The 17,790-nt window shown below is 45.5% G+C and overlaps 1 protein-coding gene across 6 annotated transcripts in view; it reads right to left on the bottom strand.

The window, feature by feature from the left end:
- The window catches only part of ILDR2 (immunoglobulin like domain containing receptor 2), a 446,131-nt gene that overhangs the window by 32,740 nt on the left and 395,601 nt on the right, over nucleotides 1-17,790 (bottom strand). For all 6 annotated transcript variants that reach the window (XM_073617374.1, XM_073617378.1, XM_073617375.1 and 3 more), the window contains 3 exons: nucleotides 15,809-15,955; nucleotides 10,812-10,982; nucleotides 3,249-3,362 (listed from right to left, as the gene is read on the bottom strand). In XM_073617374.1, the coding sequence (XP_073473475.1) occupies nucleotides 3,249-3,362; nucleotides 10,812-10,982; nucleotides 15,809-15,955 (432 nt within the window). The remainder of the gene's footprint in view (nucleotides 1-3,248; nucleotides 3,363-10,811; nucleotides 10,983-15,808; nucleotides 15,956-17,790) is intronic.

The raw sequence follows: 17,790 nt of genomic DNA, 5'->3' as shown, positions 1-17,790 counted from the left end.
CATCCCTCCAGCCATGAGATAAAGGGAAAGAGGGGAAAAAAGGCAGCCTGACCTCACTGCACAGCAGCGCTGTGCTAAGACTGAGGGACTGAGTCTCAGCCCCTGCTCTATTGCCACCTGCAGGATGGAGGGAGGAGAACGCCTAATCCTCTCTCCAGCTGCAGCTATCTGTCGCTGCTCCCTCCTGATACTGCAATGACTCCTGTCAGTGAACAGAGGGATCAGCGTGCCCCCCCCCCCCACTATTTCCCTCTGTCACAAGCCTGCTCTCAGCCCTTAGGAGGAGCATATTACTCCACTTCAAGACAGTGGAGGTGGGCAGCAGCAGCCAGAACTATAACCAAAACATCTGCAAATGCAGGTGCCTGCATGTAAGAAGGAAAAAAAGTTCCAAGGCTCCTGATGCCTAGAGACAATACTTTACCCACATGGGGCTCAGGGAAATGTTGGATGATGATTTATTTTATGTAATCCATGTGTGCAATGTGTGTCAGGGCACAGTGTGACCCCCTTTCCTCTGGGCCTGTGTGCAACGCAAACCCTGCACACATGGATGATATGCCACTGCTTTTACTCAAAAAGTAGGTGTAATGGTCAGGGGTTCACAAACTTTTGGCCATTTAGTGCATCTCTTGAAAAACATATCCATGGTCCAACTGTTATAATGTGTTCCTGTTTTGTGATTGGTTGCTTGTCAACATGGATGAGCAATCCCAAGACAGAAGACTATGCGATCCAACATTTTGCACCATGGAGATGCTTATCAGTGAAAGAATTCTGCCCTCGAAGAGAAGAAGGTGATAGAAAATTGCAGCTGTATGGAAAACAAGACCTTTAAAGGTTTAGAATCGTGTTATCTAAAGAACTGTATAGAAGAGAAATGACAATTATCACAGGTAGGAAATGAGATGCTTGAAAAGCAGGTCCATCATTGATAGCTATGTAACGTTCTTCATATTGGTCTTACACAGTTGTGATGAAACATATAGGTTTTATTATTACCTTGTACTACTGAAAGACTTATCATACCATTGACACACAGCAAATGACTTTCATTGTCTCCTAGAAGAAAAATTTGCTAAACAAAATTCTATCCCTCTCGTCGTAGGAATGAGTCATAATGAAAGGAAAGTCCGGATGGCTGCACAACCAAACTGAGATCCAAATTCCTTTATTCACAAAAAAACATGAAGAACAAGAGGAGCACTACCTGTACAAGCAAGGGAGGCACGGCCTACATGTTTCGCACACGAATTGTGCTTTATCAAAGTGGTTTGATAAAGCACAATTCGTGTGTATAACATGTAAACCGCTCTGGATCCTTGTCTTGGGGGCTGGAGGACCCTGTCCTGGTACTTTAATTCACTAGCACAGAGGTGGTCAACATTCTTGATATCAGTGGGGTGGGAAGGGGGGGGGGGCTCAAGCGTGGCCACTGCCATCACCAAAGGGCCTCCCTTAAAAATTAGGTAAATATTCAGTTTTACAGACAGCACACACACAGGATATAGTTTCTTAACCATGGACAAAACCACTGAAGTTAGCACCAACATCCCTGAATTCAGAAAATATTGGAGTACATGTGGGGTTTTTAAGGTGCGTATACTAGGAAATAGATCCAGAAAAATGTGTTAAAAGAAAAAGCATTTCATTTTATTTTAACATTAGTTAAAAAGCAATTTCACAGCAAGTACATATAGTATAGTCCTTGTGGATACAGCAAGTTAGATGTAATTCCCACCTAACTAACTACATCTAACTTGCTGTATCCATAAGTACTGTACTATATGTACTTGCTGTGAAATTGTTTTTATATACCTTTTAACTAATGTTAAAAAAAAAAATTAAATGCTTTTTTTTAACATATTTTTTTGGATCTATTTCCTAGTATACGCACCTTAAAAATCCCACACGTGCTCCAATATTTTCACAACAGGATATAGTCAAAGACTATTAGCATGTTACAAGAGATGATCAGAGACTGCAGACATGATACAAGAGATGGTCAGACTATGGACATGATGCAAGAGAAGATCAGAGACTGCAGACATGATGCAAGAGATGATCAGAGACTGCAGACATAATGCAAGAGATGATCAGAGACTGCAGACGTGATACAAGAGATGGTCAGAGACGTTGGACATGATACAAGAGATGATCCGAGACTGCAGACATGATGCAAGAGAAGATCAGAGACTGCAGACATAATGAAAAGGTGATCAGAGACTGCAGACATAATGCAAGAGATGATTAGAGACTGCAGACTTGATACAAGAGATGATCACAGACTGCAGACATGATATAAGAGATGGTCAGAGACTGCAGACATAATGCAAGAGGTGATCAGAGACTGCAGACATGATACAAGAGATGGTCAGACTATGGACATGATACAAGAGATGATCAGAGACTGCAGACATGATGCAAGAGATGATCAGAGACTGCAGACATGATGCAAGAGATGGTCAGAGACTGCAGACTTGATACAAGAGATGATCAGAGAACGCAGACATAATGCAAGAGATGATCAGAGACTGCAGACTTGATACAAGAGATGATCAGAGACTGCAGACATGATACAAGAGATGGTCAGACTATGGACATGATGCAAGAGGTGATCTGAGACTGCAGACATGATACAAGAGATGGTCAGAGACTGCAGACTTGATACAAGAGATGATCAGTGACTGCAGGCATGATACAAGAGATGGTCAGAGACTGCAGACATGATACAAGAGATGGTCAGAGACTGCAGACATGATACAAGAGATGGTCAGACTATGGACATGAGAGATGGTCTGACTATGGACATGATGCAAGAGATGATCAGAGACTGCAGACATGATGCAAGAGATGATCAGCGGCTGCAGAGGACTAAGCTCAGGTTCACTCTACCCTGATAATATGCACACCAGGATATGTTATGATATTATATAGTCAGCTTCTGTGAATTAAAAAGCAGAATATTTTGAGTCTTGTGGGTTTGCGTGCCTATACCTCCAATATGTGAGTCTGTGTTTATGTTCTGTACCATGAAGCAAAGTTCTGATGCAGATAATAGAATGAACATCCGTGAACAGGCAGAGAAATGACAGCGCTAAGAATAGGTGACTCATTGTGTGGGTAGTCATCAACTATTAATAAAATGATGCAATTTCGCAGAGGTTCAGAAATCTCAGATTAAACACCGACTCTTGTGTGCTGAATTAGTCTTTCACTGATGATGTACTGTACAGAAAAACACTTACATCTCTCTCGCATCCGACGGGCTGGGTCGAACTGGGCTAGTTCTTTCTCCACGTAATAAAGGACCTTCATGGAATCTCGCTCCTTGTCGGCCTGAATGCGGTAACCTTTTCGCACTGTGAAAACAAAGAAAGCTATTTTGAAGTCCAACTCTAGCCATAAATGGTATTTTAGGCTTGGGTAGGCACTAAGGCCCTGATTGCTTATACCATTCCTATGGGAAGGTTCTCCACAAGATTGTGGAGTGTCTCTGAGGCATTTTGTGCCCATAAAGCCAAAAGAGCACTTGTCAGGTCGGGGACTGAGGTTCGGTGAGAAGACCTGGCTAACAATTGGTGTTCCATTTAATCTCAAAGATGTTGAGTTGCAGTGGCAGCCTAGGGCCCTTCTTGAAACTGGCGTATTTCTCCTACACTTATATTCCACCTCATTCAACATTCGCCATCTACGAAAGGTCTCATCTCACAGTGCTATAGGATGCTCCTCTTAGCTTAGGTTATCCCTCTAAAGCCTTGGGAATTTGCACAGAGATGTTGGTACCTTCGAGGAGGACCAGTGGCATAGTGTCTTGGAATCTGTTCACCTTAGCTCCCTCAATGCATCCCAGAGGCTTTCACAACTGTACATTATTTTGCGAGCTCACTACACCTCTTGTAAATTGCATGTCATGGATCTATTAGATTCCCCTATATGCTGTAGTTGTGACCAGGGAAACCTTATTTATATGCTTTGGCCTTGTCCAAAACTACACAGGTACTGGACTAAGGTAGTGGACACTGTGAATACATTGTTTTAAGTTGCTTTGCCCTCGGATCCCAAAACATGCTTATTGGGTGTTAACAGACTACCCCCAGGTAGCCATAACCACTTGTGCCACAACCTTCCTGGAGGCAGATATATATTCTCTGCCTCCAGGAAGGTTGTATATATATTCTCCACAAGTACTCATCAAAGGTTGCAGATACCATCTTATATGGTCAACCGCAACCTCGCCAGATGTACGTTATTCAACCATATTCCTTCTGTTTTTTGTTTATTAGGGCTCTATTCCAAGCTAGAAATCTCATCCTGCAGCACTGGAAGGCGGAGCAGTCACCGATGCATCAAGAATGGGTTGAACGAATAGGCCATACATTGCGCCTAGAGAAACTTATTTTTAGCACCGTGGATGCCATGGGAAATGTAACAAGTTGTGGGATAACTGGTTAGCTGGATAACTGGGTCTATCCCTCATTGATCCAGTATTGGATACACTCCTATAGCTACTCTTTTATTGGGTTATGCGAGTTGCTGCCTACGTTTCATGGTAGTAAATGAGCAGAAGCTCTGCTGACTTCCATCATCCAATCACGTGCAAGCAAATATGCTGTTTCTCCTTTATTTTCCTTGCACGATTGGGTATTCTTTGTAAAAGGAAGCCTTACCTCATTTAATAAGCTCTGCAGCAACTGCACTTGCTGAGTGCACAGTCTAATTGCCTTCAGTAAATCAACCCCCTAAGAGTATTCAACGATACGACCAGTGGTGAGTATGATTTCATTAAAGGCGCACCCAGGTGGCATACCAGGTAAGCCTGGCGGTGGTGCCGATTCCCCCTACTGCCCAGGCTTCCCCATGTGTTGTGCCTCCCCACCACAGTGCTGCTGGCTTCCCTCCTCTCCCCCTCGGCTACTGCGGGGGGGGGGGGTTTCAGGATGGAGAGTGGGGGGAAGGGGCTAATCAATATGTCATTTACCAGCCCCTTCCTTTTCTAAATGAACGCCCAAAGAAAGGGAGCAAAGGGGAAGGGGGGGCATTGGGACTTTACACTTTGCACTCGAGGCTCTCCACACATTGCCAATCACTGCCCTATGGGCTCTTCACTTTCACTCCCCAGATGTCACTGGTGGTTCACCAACTTTTCTATTTTCAAGTTCACAGTCACTCAGGATGCCTTTATATCTTGACTTGGTGACCCCTCACTCTTGCACTTCTTTTCCCTTTACATCATGGGCTTCTATTTGCACTTCATACACACTTTTGCAACCCCCTTAATGGACATTAATTTTCCACGCTCTCCACAGGAGTGCCTCTTGGTTTTCCATGCCTACTCTGGCTACGGCCCGTGTGGGTCGTGCCCTCTGAGCTGCCCGCCATGGCTCCCGGTTGGAGGTGCCTACGGATGGCTTGCAGCACCCACCTACCATACCATCAATATACTTATCTGAGTAAGCAAGCATGCACCAGGTATGGGGTTTCTTTTTACCCCACCCCCGTTCATTTTTTTAAAATTATTTTAATTTATTTTATTTTTGAGTACCATGCAACTCCTTTATTATAGATTTATCACATGCTTTGCTCCTGACAAGTGGTATAAAGGCCACGAAACGCGTAGAGCTATCAAATGCCGTGCTTCTATCAAATATACCCAGATCTTCAAGCTATTATGTATTCCCTTAACAGGTGCAAGAAGACCATGGTCCTGCAGGCATTATTTTGCATATGTTCTTATCCAATCATGCTTTGGTGAACTTTGGAGTTTTATTGTGATTCTACTATGTGATACTTATGTTATTACCATGTTTTGCTATTATTATGTTTCGCTATCACCTTGCTTACCATTGCTACCAACATCCTATGTAATTATAACAGCAACAATCAATAAAATTCCTATCTGCTCACCATTTTATTCCTTTGCTACCACGTGCTTCATGTAAAGTCCCAATGCCCCCCCCCTTCCCCTTTGCTCCCTTTCTTTGAACTCTATAGGGATGGAAACACATGACCTCACCAGGCCATGGCTTCATTTAAAGTCCCCTGGGATGGAAATAAATGACCTTACTAGGCCATGGCTTCGTTAAAGTCCCAACCAATCTCCACTACTTATTCTAAATGAACACACTCACTCACTGTGTTCAATCATAGCTGAAGCATAGTAAACTGTGTTTACTAAGCTTCAGTTTGTGAATGAACAGAAGGACGCTCAGCACAGAGCACTTCCCATTCATTCACCGTCCAGGGCAGCTGAGGCTGCAGAGATAGGTACGTGTGTTTGAGCTTTGAGGTGCACACCCTAATGCCATAGGCTGCGCACGCCTATGGATTTCATCCTGTGGTTGTTTGTGTCAGAGTGGGCTGTGGCTGTCCTGTTCACATGCGATAAGTAAGCAGGTGGGATTGGGAGGGTTGGTAAGTGTACGTTTAATGAAAACTTTCCCTGGAGCTGTGTGAACCGGCTCCATTGAGAGGCGGTCACACTCTCCTGTCATGCGGATTGGATAGGGGGGAAACCCACATCCAATTCGCATATATGTGAACCCAGCCTAATAATGTTCTGGGGATAACACGAGACTCAACTGAACATGAATTAAAGGAGAAGTATAGCTGGACTTCTCCTATGGATCGCAGGAGTGCAATTCGTTTTGCACTATTGTGACCCGTTTTTCAGCAGAGAGCGGACCAATGTCAGTCCAGGCACCGCGTCATGCTGACCACGGAGTCTGGATCTGCCAGGTGCCTGGACTGACACCCGACTCAGCCTCTCAGTGAGCTGCTCTAATTCATCCCAAAGGTGTTCTATCGGGTTGAGGTTCAGGATTCTGTGCAGACCAGTCAAGTTCCTCCACCCCAAACTCACTCATCCACACCATATTGCCAAAAGTAATGGCCACCCCTCCAAATCATTTGGTGGAGGGGGGATTATGGTGTTGGGGGTTGTTTTTCAGGGGTTGATCTTGGCCCCTTAGTTCCAGTGAAGGGAACTCTTAAGGCATCAGCATACCAAGACATTTTGGACAATTTCATGCTCCCAACTTTGTAGGAACAGTTTGGAGATGGCCCCTTCCTGTTCCAACATGACTGCGCACCAGTGTACAAAGCAAGGTCCATAAAGACATGGATGAGTGAGTTTGGGGTGGAGGAACTTGACTGGCCTGCACAGAGTCCTGACCTCAACCCGATAGAGCACCTTTGGGATGATACTGCGAGCCAGGCCTTCTCGTCCAACATCCGTGTCTGACCTCACAAATGCGCTTCTGGAAGAATGGTCAAACATTCCCATAGACACACTCCTAAACCTTGTGGATGGCCAGAAGGCGGAGGGGGGCTGAACTTCTGAGTGGTCTCGCATAAACAGGAACTCGCCCCCCCCCCCGAAAGGTGCTAAATGTGGCACTGGAGGGGGCGAGGAGGCAGATAAGTGGAGCTTCCATTTTAGGTGGAACTCCGCTTCATCCACTTGCCGACCACACACTGTAGCTTTACTGCCCGCTGCACAGAATGACATATATCTAGATGATTCTGCTCTTCTGGGTAGAGGGCTCGCCAGCTGTGGTGTGATTAGTCACAGCACAAGTTGATCAGCGGGTGCCGGCCAATGGATGCCCTCTGGCACCCGCTGATCGGCGAGGAGAAAGACAGGACAGAGCTCTGTGTATGTAAACAATACTGAGCTCTGTCCTGTCAGTGGGGATGAGCCGGTTTTGTTTCCCTGCAACGCATCCTAGATGTTTAACCCCTTCCCAGCCAGTGGCATTAGTACAGTGACAGTGTTTATTTTTAGCACCGATCACTCAGTGTCACTGGTTCCCTGCAAAGTGTTAAAAGTGTCAGTTAGGTGTCTGATTACAAGTCGCTGATCGCCGCCATTATTAGTATATAAAAAAAAATAAAAAAAAAAATAAAAAATTCCTGTATACCATAGTTTGTAGACATTATAACTTTTGCGCAAAACAATTAATATACGCTCATTGGGATTTTTTTTTTTACCAAAAATATGTAACAGAATACATATTGGCCTAAATTGATAAAGAAATTAGATTTTTTACACTTTTTATCAGATGTGTTTTAAAGCAGAAAGTGAAAAATATTGTTTTTTTTTTCCAATATGTTTTTGGTCTTTTTTTGCATTTATAGCGCAAAAAAACAAAAACCGCAGAAGTGATCAAATACCCTCAAAAGAAATTCTATTTGCGTGAAAAAATTTAAATAGATTGAATTTATGTACAGCATGGCATGGCTGTGCAATTGCCACGTAAAGTAACGCAGTGTCATACAGCAAAAAATGGCCTGGTCATGAAGGGGGGGGGGTAAATCTTCTGGAGATCAATTGGTTAATGCAGGGAATGCATTAAGGTAACAAATGTTACAACCACTTTAATATACCTAATATAATATACCTAATAGTCACTTAAAGTGATTGTAAAGGTAAAAAAAAAATGACAAACATATCTATACTTACCTGCTGAGAGCCGCCGTGAACCTCCCCTTCTCAGGCGCTCCTCTCGGTTCAGTGCCCCCATAAGAAGCCGCTTCCCATGGGGGCGCTCGTGCGTGCTCGCTTCCGAGCCCCGCTGCAGCGTCCAACACAGACGGGACTCGGCCCCGCCCCCCACTCCCTCGTCACTGTTTTTTATTGACAGCAGTGACAGCCAATGGGGAGAGAAGAGCTGGAGACGTGCACAGAGCTGGATCAAATAAGGGTTCATGTAAGTAAAAGGGGGGGGGGGCATGCTGATGCCTAAACATTTTTTACCTAATACAAAGATTGGTTGGCATCTGTCCCCATTTGCAAGGGACAGTCCCCATTTTCAGAGGTCTGCCCATGGCAAATGCCCCTGGCAATGTGGTCTGGAGCCATGTGTGCATGTGTGGCAGATGTCCCTTGAGACAGCTTCCCTATGCAGCTATATTGGGGATGATGCCACACCTTCTACTCCGATAGGGTGTATGCCTCTTCTTCCAAAAGTCTGTGACCAATTGTTTGAGATCATGTTAAAAATGAGCGCATGATTTCATGGGTTTGGCTACAAATGGGGGTGTGGATTTGTAGGCGTGACATAAAGTGGGCGTGGCCATTTCAATGTCCCCCCCCTTTTTTTTATTCTAGTAACCTTGATGCCTTTTTTGTCCCCAGTCTGGTTTTGCAGTTTCTCTCTATACTGTATAAGTAACTACAGAGGCACAGTATCTGACAAAAGTGAGTACACCCCTCACATTTTTGTAAATATTTTATTCTATCTTTTCATGTGACAACACTGAAGAAATGACACTTTGCTACAATGTAAAGTAGTGAGTGTACAGCTTGTATAACAGTGGAAATTTGATGTCCACTTAAAATAACTCAACACACAGCCATTAATGTCTAAACCGCTGGAAACAAAAGTGAGTACACCCCTAAGTGAAAATGTCCAAATTGAGCCCAATTAGCCATTTTCCCTCCCCGGTGTCATGTGACTCTCTCATACTGGTGACTGGAAGTTCAACATGGCACCTCATGGCAAAGAACTCTCTGAGGATCTGAAAAAAAGAATTGTTGCTCTACATAAAGATGGCCTAGGCTATAAGAAGATTACCAAGACCCTGAAACTGAGCTGCAGCACGGTGGCCAAGACCATACAGCGGTTTAACAGGACAGGTTCCACTCAGAACAGGCCTCGCCATGGTCCACCAAAGAAGTTGAGTGCATGTGCTCAGCGTCATATCCAGAGGTTGTCTTTGGGAAATAGACTTATAAGTGCTGCCAGCATTGCTGTAGAGGTTGAAGGGGTGGGGGGTCAGCCTATCAGTGCTCAGACCATACGCCGCACACTGCATCAAATTGGTCTGCATGGCTGTCGTCCCAGAAGGAAGCCTCTTCTAAAGATGATGCACAAGAAAGACCACAAACAGTTTTCTGAAGACAAGCAAACTAAGGACATGGATTACTGGAACCATGTCCTGTGATCTGATGAGACCAAGATAAACTTATTTGGTTCAGATGGTGTCAAGCGTGTGTGGCGGCAACCAGGTGAGGAGGACAAACACAAGTGTGTCTTGCCTACAGTCAAGCATGGTGGTGGGAGTGTCATGGTCTGGGGCTGCATGAGTGCTGCCGGCACTGGGGAGCTACAGTTCATTGAGGGAACCATGAATGCCAACATGTACTGTGACATACTGAAGCAGAGCATGATCCCCTCCCTTCAGAGATGGGCTGCAGGGCAGTATTCCAACATGATAACGACCCCAAACACACCTCCAGGACAACCACTGTCTTGCTAAAGAAGCTGAGGGTAAAGGTGATGGACTGGCCAAGCATGTCTCCAGACCTAAACCCTATTGAGCCTCTGTGGGACATCCTCAAACAGAAGGATGAGGAACACAAGGTCTCCAACATCCACCAGCTCTGTGATGTCATCATGGAGGAGTGGAAGAGGACTCCAGTGGTAACCTGTGAAGCTCTGGTGAACTCCATGCCCAAGAGGGTTAAGGCAGTGCTGGAAAATAATGGTGGCCACACAAAATATTGACACTTTGGGCCCAATTTGGACATTTTCACTTAGGGGTGTACTCACTTTTAGACATTAATGGCTGTGTGTTGAGTTATTTTGAGGGGACAGCAAATTTACACTGTTATACAAGCTGTACACTCACTACTTTACATTGTAGCAAAGTGTCGTTTCTTCAGTGTTGTCACATGAAAAGATAGAAGAAACTATTTACAAAAATGTGGGGGGTGTACTCACTTCTGTGAGATACTGTATATGTTCCATTCTCATATTTCGCTGTACATGCCCCATCTGTCCACCAACATCACAATCTCCAATTACCATTTTGCCCCGGTAGCGAGTCACTTTGCACCAACGGGGGCACATGCTGCTTCTCCATCATCATTGGCGGTGGAGCGGGAGCTACAGGAACGGTGGAGATGTAGTACGGAGGGCAGGCGGTGGGAACAGCGGGCGGGTAACCGACTTTTGCTGCTTTTCCTGCTTCATATACTAAAAGAAAGTACAAACAAAAGGAACAATTTTATTGTATTATCATACCTATGAAAATTTCAAACTAAACATGTAATGATAAAATACATAAGTAAAGGTTACCCTCAGTAAAAACGACAAGTTGGCCCGTAGATTCAGTGATAAAGGCAGCTGAAGTTCCATCAAAATCTCCACGTTAAATGTAAAAGTCAAGCCTGGCTGCACTCCTTCCTCCTCCAAGTGTCCGTATTGGTCACTGAGACTGCCTATCATGTTACAGAACCAATTGGAATGCTTGAGAGGGTAGGAGGAGCAGAAGTTGAGATTTGCATAAAACTTCAGCTGCCCACATCTCTGGATCTGACATGCAGTTTTCATTGAGGATGATTTATGTTTTTTTTCCTCATTAGTCCTTTAAGGCCCCTTTCAGATGGAGCGGATCCGTTCAAGAAAATCCGCCTGTTCAGCAGGGGGGATCTCTCCGCTGATCACTGCTGAGCAGGCGGGTGACAGGTCGCTCGAATCGGGCAGATTTGGGCGTTTTTGGCGCGTTTGTATTCCCATAAAAATAACTGGAAACGCGCCATTTGCACGTTATTGCGTGTTTCTCAACAATTTTCTGCTCAAATGAAAAAAAAAAGTAAAAAATGAAATAGTAATAACATGAATAGATAAATGTCAAATAAATACACAAATAAATAAAAATCATCATAAATAAGTAAAATAAATGAATAATATGTAATAATACAGTAATAATTAACCTTAAAAAATATTAAATACATTATTATTATTAATAATTATAATAATAATAATAATATTTTTTTGGGTTAGAGTGTTTAGTTATTTATTATTATTTTATTTTTTAAGGGGTAAGGGTTAAAGTTAAGGGTTAATTATTTATTTTTATTACTTTTTTATTTATGATTTTTATTTATTTGTGTATTTATTTTACATTTATTTACTCATTATTATTTGTATTATAATAATAATAAAGAAAATAAAAAATAAATAAAATAATAAATAACCCCAACTCCTAACCCTAACTTAAACTGAACTCGAAACCCCTTACCCTAACGAAAAAAACATATATAATGGAAAAGCTAAAAAAGCTAAAATACCTAGCAACAAATGATGCAACAGATAATAGTTTTCTCTATTGGCTAATAAAAAACGCCAAAGCCCAAAAATGCTGCATACAAATGCGCAAAAAACGCCCGAGAAATAACTGGAAACGGGCCATTCGCATGTTTTTGCACGTTTCTGAACGATTTTCTGCTCAAATGAAAAAAAGTAAAAAATAAAATAGTAATAATATATGAATAAATGTAAAATAAATACACAAATAAATACAAATCATCATAAATAAGTAAAATAAATGAATAATATGTAATAATACATTAATAAATAATAATTAACCTTAAAAAATATTAAATACATTATTATTATTATTATTATTAATAATAATAATTATAATAATAATAATAACAACATCCAAACTCAAACAAAAGATACATTAAAATAAATGAATAACAATAAAAGAAGAAATGAAAGCTAATGGAAAAGCTAAAAAAGCTAAAATACCTAGCAACAAATGATGAAACAGATAATAGTTTTCTCTATTGGCTAATAAAAAAAGGCCAAAGCCCAAAAACGCTGCATACAAATGCGCAAAAAACGCCCGAAAAAACGCTCAAAGACGCTACGCTCAGGTGTGAATGCAGCCTAAGGCCCGGTTCACACCGATTCGACATGTGCTCTGACTTTGTCGCATCAGAAGTCGCACCCCATTGAGTGCAATGGAACTGATCCAATTGAGTCGCTCCGATTTAGAAAAGGGTTCCTGCACTACTTTTGGTCCGTCTTCGGCACGACTTGCATTGACTTCTGTTAAAGCCGTATGCAAGTCGTGCTGAAGTTGCGCCAGGATTCGGTTTCAAAGTCGCGGCAGTGTGAACCCGGGGCTAAGGCTCAGTTCACACCTATGCAGTTTGCTTGTGATTCATTTCTGCAGTGCTTTTTGCTGTGTATTTTGGGTTTTTGCACACGCGGTTTTGCCTTTTTTTTTGGTCAATTTGTTGTCGGGCAGATTAAAAAAACGCAAAACACGGTAAAATGGCGGCAAAAATGAAAATGTATTATATGCTTTTCTGCAGCTTCTCCATCAAAGTCTATTGAACCAAAAATGCAAAAAGAAAAGCACTGTTTTGCGTTTAAGAAAAGTCCCTGACCCTTTCCAAAATTGCAGCGCCTGAAAAACGCATGGATGTGAACGTGTCCCATATGAAACCTTGTTAAAAGGACTGTAGTGCGTTTTTTGCAAAAAAGCACCAAAAAGCACATAGGTGTGAGCCGAGCCTAAAGCATAACTTCACCTTTAAAATAATTCAATAAATAAATGCACATTTTTTCTCAGGTAAAATAATGTACATTTATTTATTTTTTTCCTAGGAGCCTGTAAAGTATTGCACCCGCAAACAGCTGATCACCGTGCAATGCTAGGATCCTGCAGACTATGAGTAGAGCTGTCTGCCCGTACCTCCGATATGGGCAGGCAGTTACTGAACTGCAGGAAGATCAATGAACCACTAGAGGGCTCACCAACGCCCTTGTCATTCATTGAGAACTACAAGCTGTCAGCCACAAGGGCTGATGGTAGTTGTAGTTTATCCATTCACAGACCTCTGTGAATGAATAACGCGGCCCTGTGGGCAAAGCCTCCCATAGCCATGCTGCATTTGAATTTGGACAGAGGGTGCGAGGAGAGGACCCCCCACCTCCTGTCACAATGGTAAATCGGGTTAGGGTGGCGGCGGGTGATTTAGTAACATGTTACACCCTAAATATGGGTTTAACATATAACATGTTACTGAAGGTGAACCTATCCTTTAATGCAGGGGTGCTCAACCTTTTGAAGAATGAGGGCCACTTAAGTGATGTAGTAGGCGGTCGGGAGGAGGAGAGGAGAAGGAGACGCAGGGGAAGCTACAGAGAAGGAGGAGACGCAGGGGAAGCCGCCGAGGAGACGCAGGGGAAGCCGCCAAGGAGGAGGAGGGGACGCAGGGCAAGCTGCAGAGGAGGAGGAGACACAGGGGAAGCTGCCGAGGAGGAGACGCAGGGGAAGCCCCTGAGGAGGAGGAGGAGCAGGGGAAGCCGCAGAGGAGAAGGAGAGGCAGGGGTAGCCGCCGAGGAGGAAGAGACGCAGGGGAAGCTCCCGAGGAGGAGGAGGCGCAGGGGAAGCTGCAGAGGAGAAGGAGAGGCAGGGGTAGCCGCCGAGGAGAAAGAGACGCAGGGGAAGCTCCCGAGGAGGAGGAGGCACAGGGGAAGCTGCAGAGGAGAAGGAGACGCAGGGGTAGCCGCCGAGGAGGAAGAGATGCAGAGGAAGTCGCCATGAAGCTGCCATGGAGGAGGAGATGAGGGGAAGCCGCGCAAAGCTGCTGAGGTGGAGGAGACGCAGGGAAAGCTGCCGAGGAGGAGACGCAGGGGAAGCCGCAGCAGAGGAAGAGACGCAGGGGAAGCTGCTGAGGAGGAGATGCAGGGGAAGCCGCAGCGGAGGAGGAGACACAGGGGAAGCTGCTGAGGAGGAGATGCAGGGGAAGCCGCAGCGGAGGAGGAGACACAGGGGAAGCTGCTGAGGAGGATTTGCAGGGGAAGCCGCAGCAGAGGAGGAGACGCAGGGTAAGCCGCAGCAGAGGAGACGCAGGGGAAGCCGTTGAGGAGAAGACGCAGGGGAAGCCGCCGTGAAGCTGCCGAGGAGGGGGAGACGCAGGGGAAGCCGCTGGGAAGCCACCGTGAAGCTGCAGAGGAGGAGAAGACGCAGGGGAAGCCACCGTGAAGCTGCCGAGGGGGAGATGCAGGGAAAGCCACTGGGAAGCCACCGTGAAGCTGCTGAGGAGGAGGAGGAGTTGCAGGGGAAGCCTCCGGGAAACCACCGTGAAGCTGCTGAGGAGGAGGAGATGCAGGAAAAGCCTCTGGGAAGCCACCGTGAAGCTGCTGAGGAGGAGGAGGAGATGCAGGGAAAGCCTCTGGGAAACCACCGTGAAGCTGCTGAGGAGGAGATGCAGGAAAAGCCTCCGGGAAGCCACCGTGAAGCTGCTGAGGAGGAGGAGGAGATGCAGGAAAAGCCTCCGGAAAGCCGCCGTGAAGCTCCTGAAGAGGAGGAGACGCAGGGGAGGCCGCAGAGGAGGAGGAGATGCAGGGGAAGCTGCCGAAAAGGAAGAGACACAGGGAAAGCCTCCGAGAAGCTGCCGAAGAGGAGGAGACGCAGGTGAAACCGCAGAGGAGGTGACACAGGGGAAGCCGCTGGGAGGCTGCAATTAAGGCGCAAAGGAGGAGTAGATGCAGGGAAAGCCACTGGGAAGCTGCAGTGAAGCCGCAGAGGAGGAGTAGACACATGAGAAATCCAAAACTGCCCACGACCTAGATGGGGTAAGTGCGGGGCTGGTGGGCAAACGGACGAGCGAGCACCAGAGACGGCGGGTGGGGTGGAGGAGGTGGTTGGTGTAACTGACCGACTGGGGGAGGGGGGGTGATTTGTTTGCCACCCCCCCCCCCCCCCCCCCCCCCGGAAATGGAGCACCAATCGCCACTGGCTTTGCCCATTTAAGTTTTGGGGATCATTTCAGATGCCAAAAGGCACCCAAAAAGTCACCAACATAGCTAATTCAATTTGCTTTAATAAAAACTGCTGGCATTCTCAGATTTCTTCCATTCCTGAAATGTGGCATGCTCTAACACAATCTGAAAGAAATCAGGTGATGCCCGCTCTAAGGACCTTCAAGTAAACTGAGCTTCAAGATTCACTTCATGCCATTCAATACTCGTATTAAGAAATCAATGGTAATACTTACAGGCTCGAGGGCAGCAGCAGGTCTCCGGGCAGCAAGGGCACCTCACATAACAGCAGCAGCTATGCGGGCAGCACTGGCACCAGCATAGTCCCACCATGGCGAAGAAGAGAAAAATCCCCAGTATGACCAAGCAGACGAAAACCCATTCTGGAATCAGACATAAAAAGGGGATTAATGCAGAAATATTCTAATCTAGTTTACATGAAGAATGTCAGAGATTAATTTAAAGTGTAGTGAATGGACTAATATTTGTGACAACATGGAAGGGTCTTTTGTAAGACAGACAGATCCTTTTCGGTATTCATGTGGCTGACGAATTCCAATGTAAGGCAAAACTTTAACTTTAAATGTCACTAAACAAAAAAATCTATATTTTTATATGCATTTGGTAAAGCTGAACTTTCATTGAAATATATTACTCAAAGCCATAAATGGAATTTGTTTGCACTAACCAAGATATTACCTTGTAAAAATAGCAGTGACATCCAAGGCCGGGACAAGGGGTGGCAGGAGGGGCGGCTGCCCTGGGCACTGTGGTATCAAGTGAGATGGGGGGGGGACCCACAAGGAAAATGGGGGGGGGGGATTTGTGCTGAGAAGGGGAATTTTGGGGGGGGGGGGGGGGGCGGCAGGGGGTAAGAATTGTTCTAGGAGGGCAAATATAGTGGGGTGTGCTAGGAATGGGGGGTTTGGGGGGATATGTGTTGAGAGGGGGGGTGAGGAAATAGGATTTATGCTAGGAGGAAGGCTTTGGGCTGTAAAAGTAAAACGGTAGGGGGAAAATATATATATTTTTTCCATTCCGCACTGCGCTACTTTAAGCGGCAATTGCGTGGTCATGCAACGCTGTACTCAATTAAAATTTATATATTTTTTCACAAAAAATAGAGATTTCTTTTGGTGGTATTTGATCACCACTGGGTTTTTTTTTTTTCAAAATTGTCGCTCTTTTTTTCTTTATAGCGCAAAAAATAAAAAACGCAGAGGTGATCAAATACCACCAAAAGAAAGGGCTATATATTGGAAAAAAGGACATACATTTTGTTTGGGTACAGTGTCACACGACTGTGCAATTGTCAGGTAAAGCGACGCAGTGCCAAATCGCAAAAAATGGCCCGGTCATTAAGGGGGTAAATCCTTCTGGGGCTGAAGTGGTTAAAGATCACCGGTCGTTTCAGATCCATTATGGCAGCGCCTGTTAGCGGGCATCCACTCACCTGCTGCCGCCACGTCGCTCACCTTGTTGTGTCACTGCCCCATCACCAGCCATCCTATTAAAGTGAATGGGACTGTCGGCGAGTCAACAGCAGGTCAGAGGAGGACCTGCTGAGGGACAGAGATGACAGTTATGCCGCATACACACGGTCGGACTTTCCGGCATACTTGGCCCGGCGGACCAGAGTCCGCCGCACAATCCGACCGTGTGTAGGCTCTGGCGGACTTTTTTTTCCCAAAAGTCCACCGTACCTAGATTTAAAGCATGCTGACGGAAAGCCCGTTCGTCTGCATGTGTCTGTATGCTGGTCCGACAGACCAGATACGACGCAAGGGCAGAGTACTGCATCTCGCGCTCGCTGCAATAGGAAAAACAAATTTTCCTATTGCGGCGAGTGTGGGGCATCCCAGGCCCTTAGGTCTGGTATAGATCTTAAGGGGAATCCCCTACGCTGAAAAATCGGCGTGGGGTCCCCCCCATACCATACCTGGGCATGCTGGGACTGTGACGGCATAAGGGGGCGGGGTCTCCGCCTATATAAGTCACATCGGAGCTCTCAGAGACCATTCCAGCCAGAGAGACCGTCGTGTCAACATGGGAAGAAGAGAAGAGAGAAGAAACCCAGAAGCCCAGAGGCCAGAAGTCCGGACCTCCGCTGGCAAGAGAGCAGCATGAAGACAGCGGAGGAGCCGGCCGAAGAACTGGAACACCGGGAGAAGAGACCAGAGAGTGCGGAGAAGAACCAACCGGACGCCGGGAGAAGAGG

This window comes from Aquarana catesbeiana, linkage group LG02, assembly GCF_042186555.1.
Source record: "Aquarana catesbeiana isolate 2022-GZ linkage group LG02, ASM4218655v1, whole genome shotgun sequence".
Lineage (NCBI taxonomy): Eukaryota > Metazoa > Chordata > Amphibia > Anura > Ranidae > Aquarana > Aquarana catesbeiana.
The sequence above is the reverse complement of the archived record's forward strand: the minus strand, read 5'-3'. Positions and strand labels throughout refer to the sequence as shown.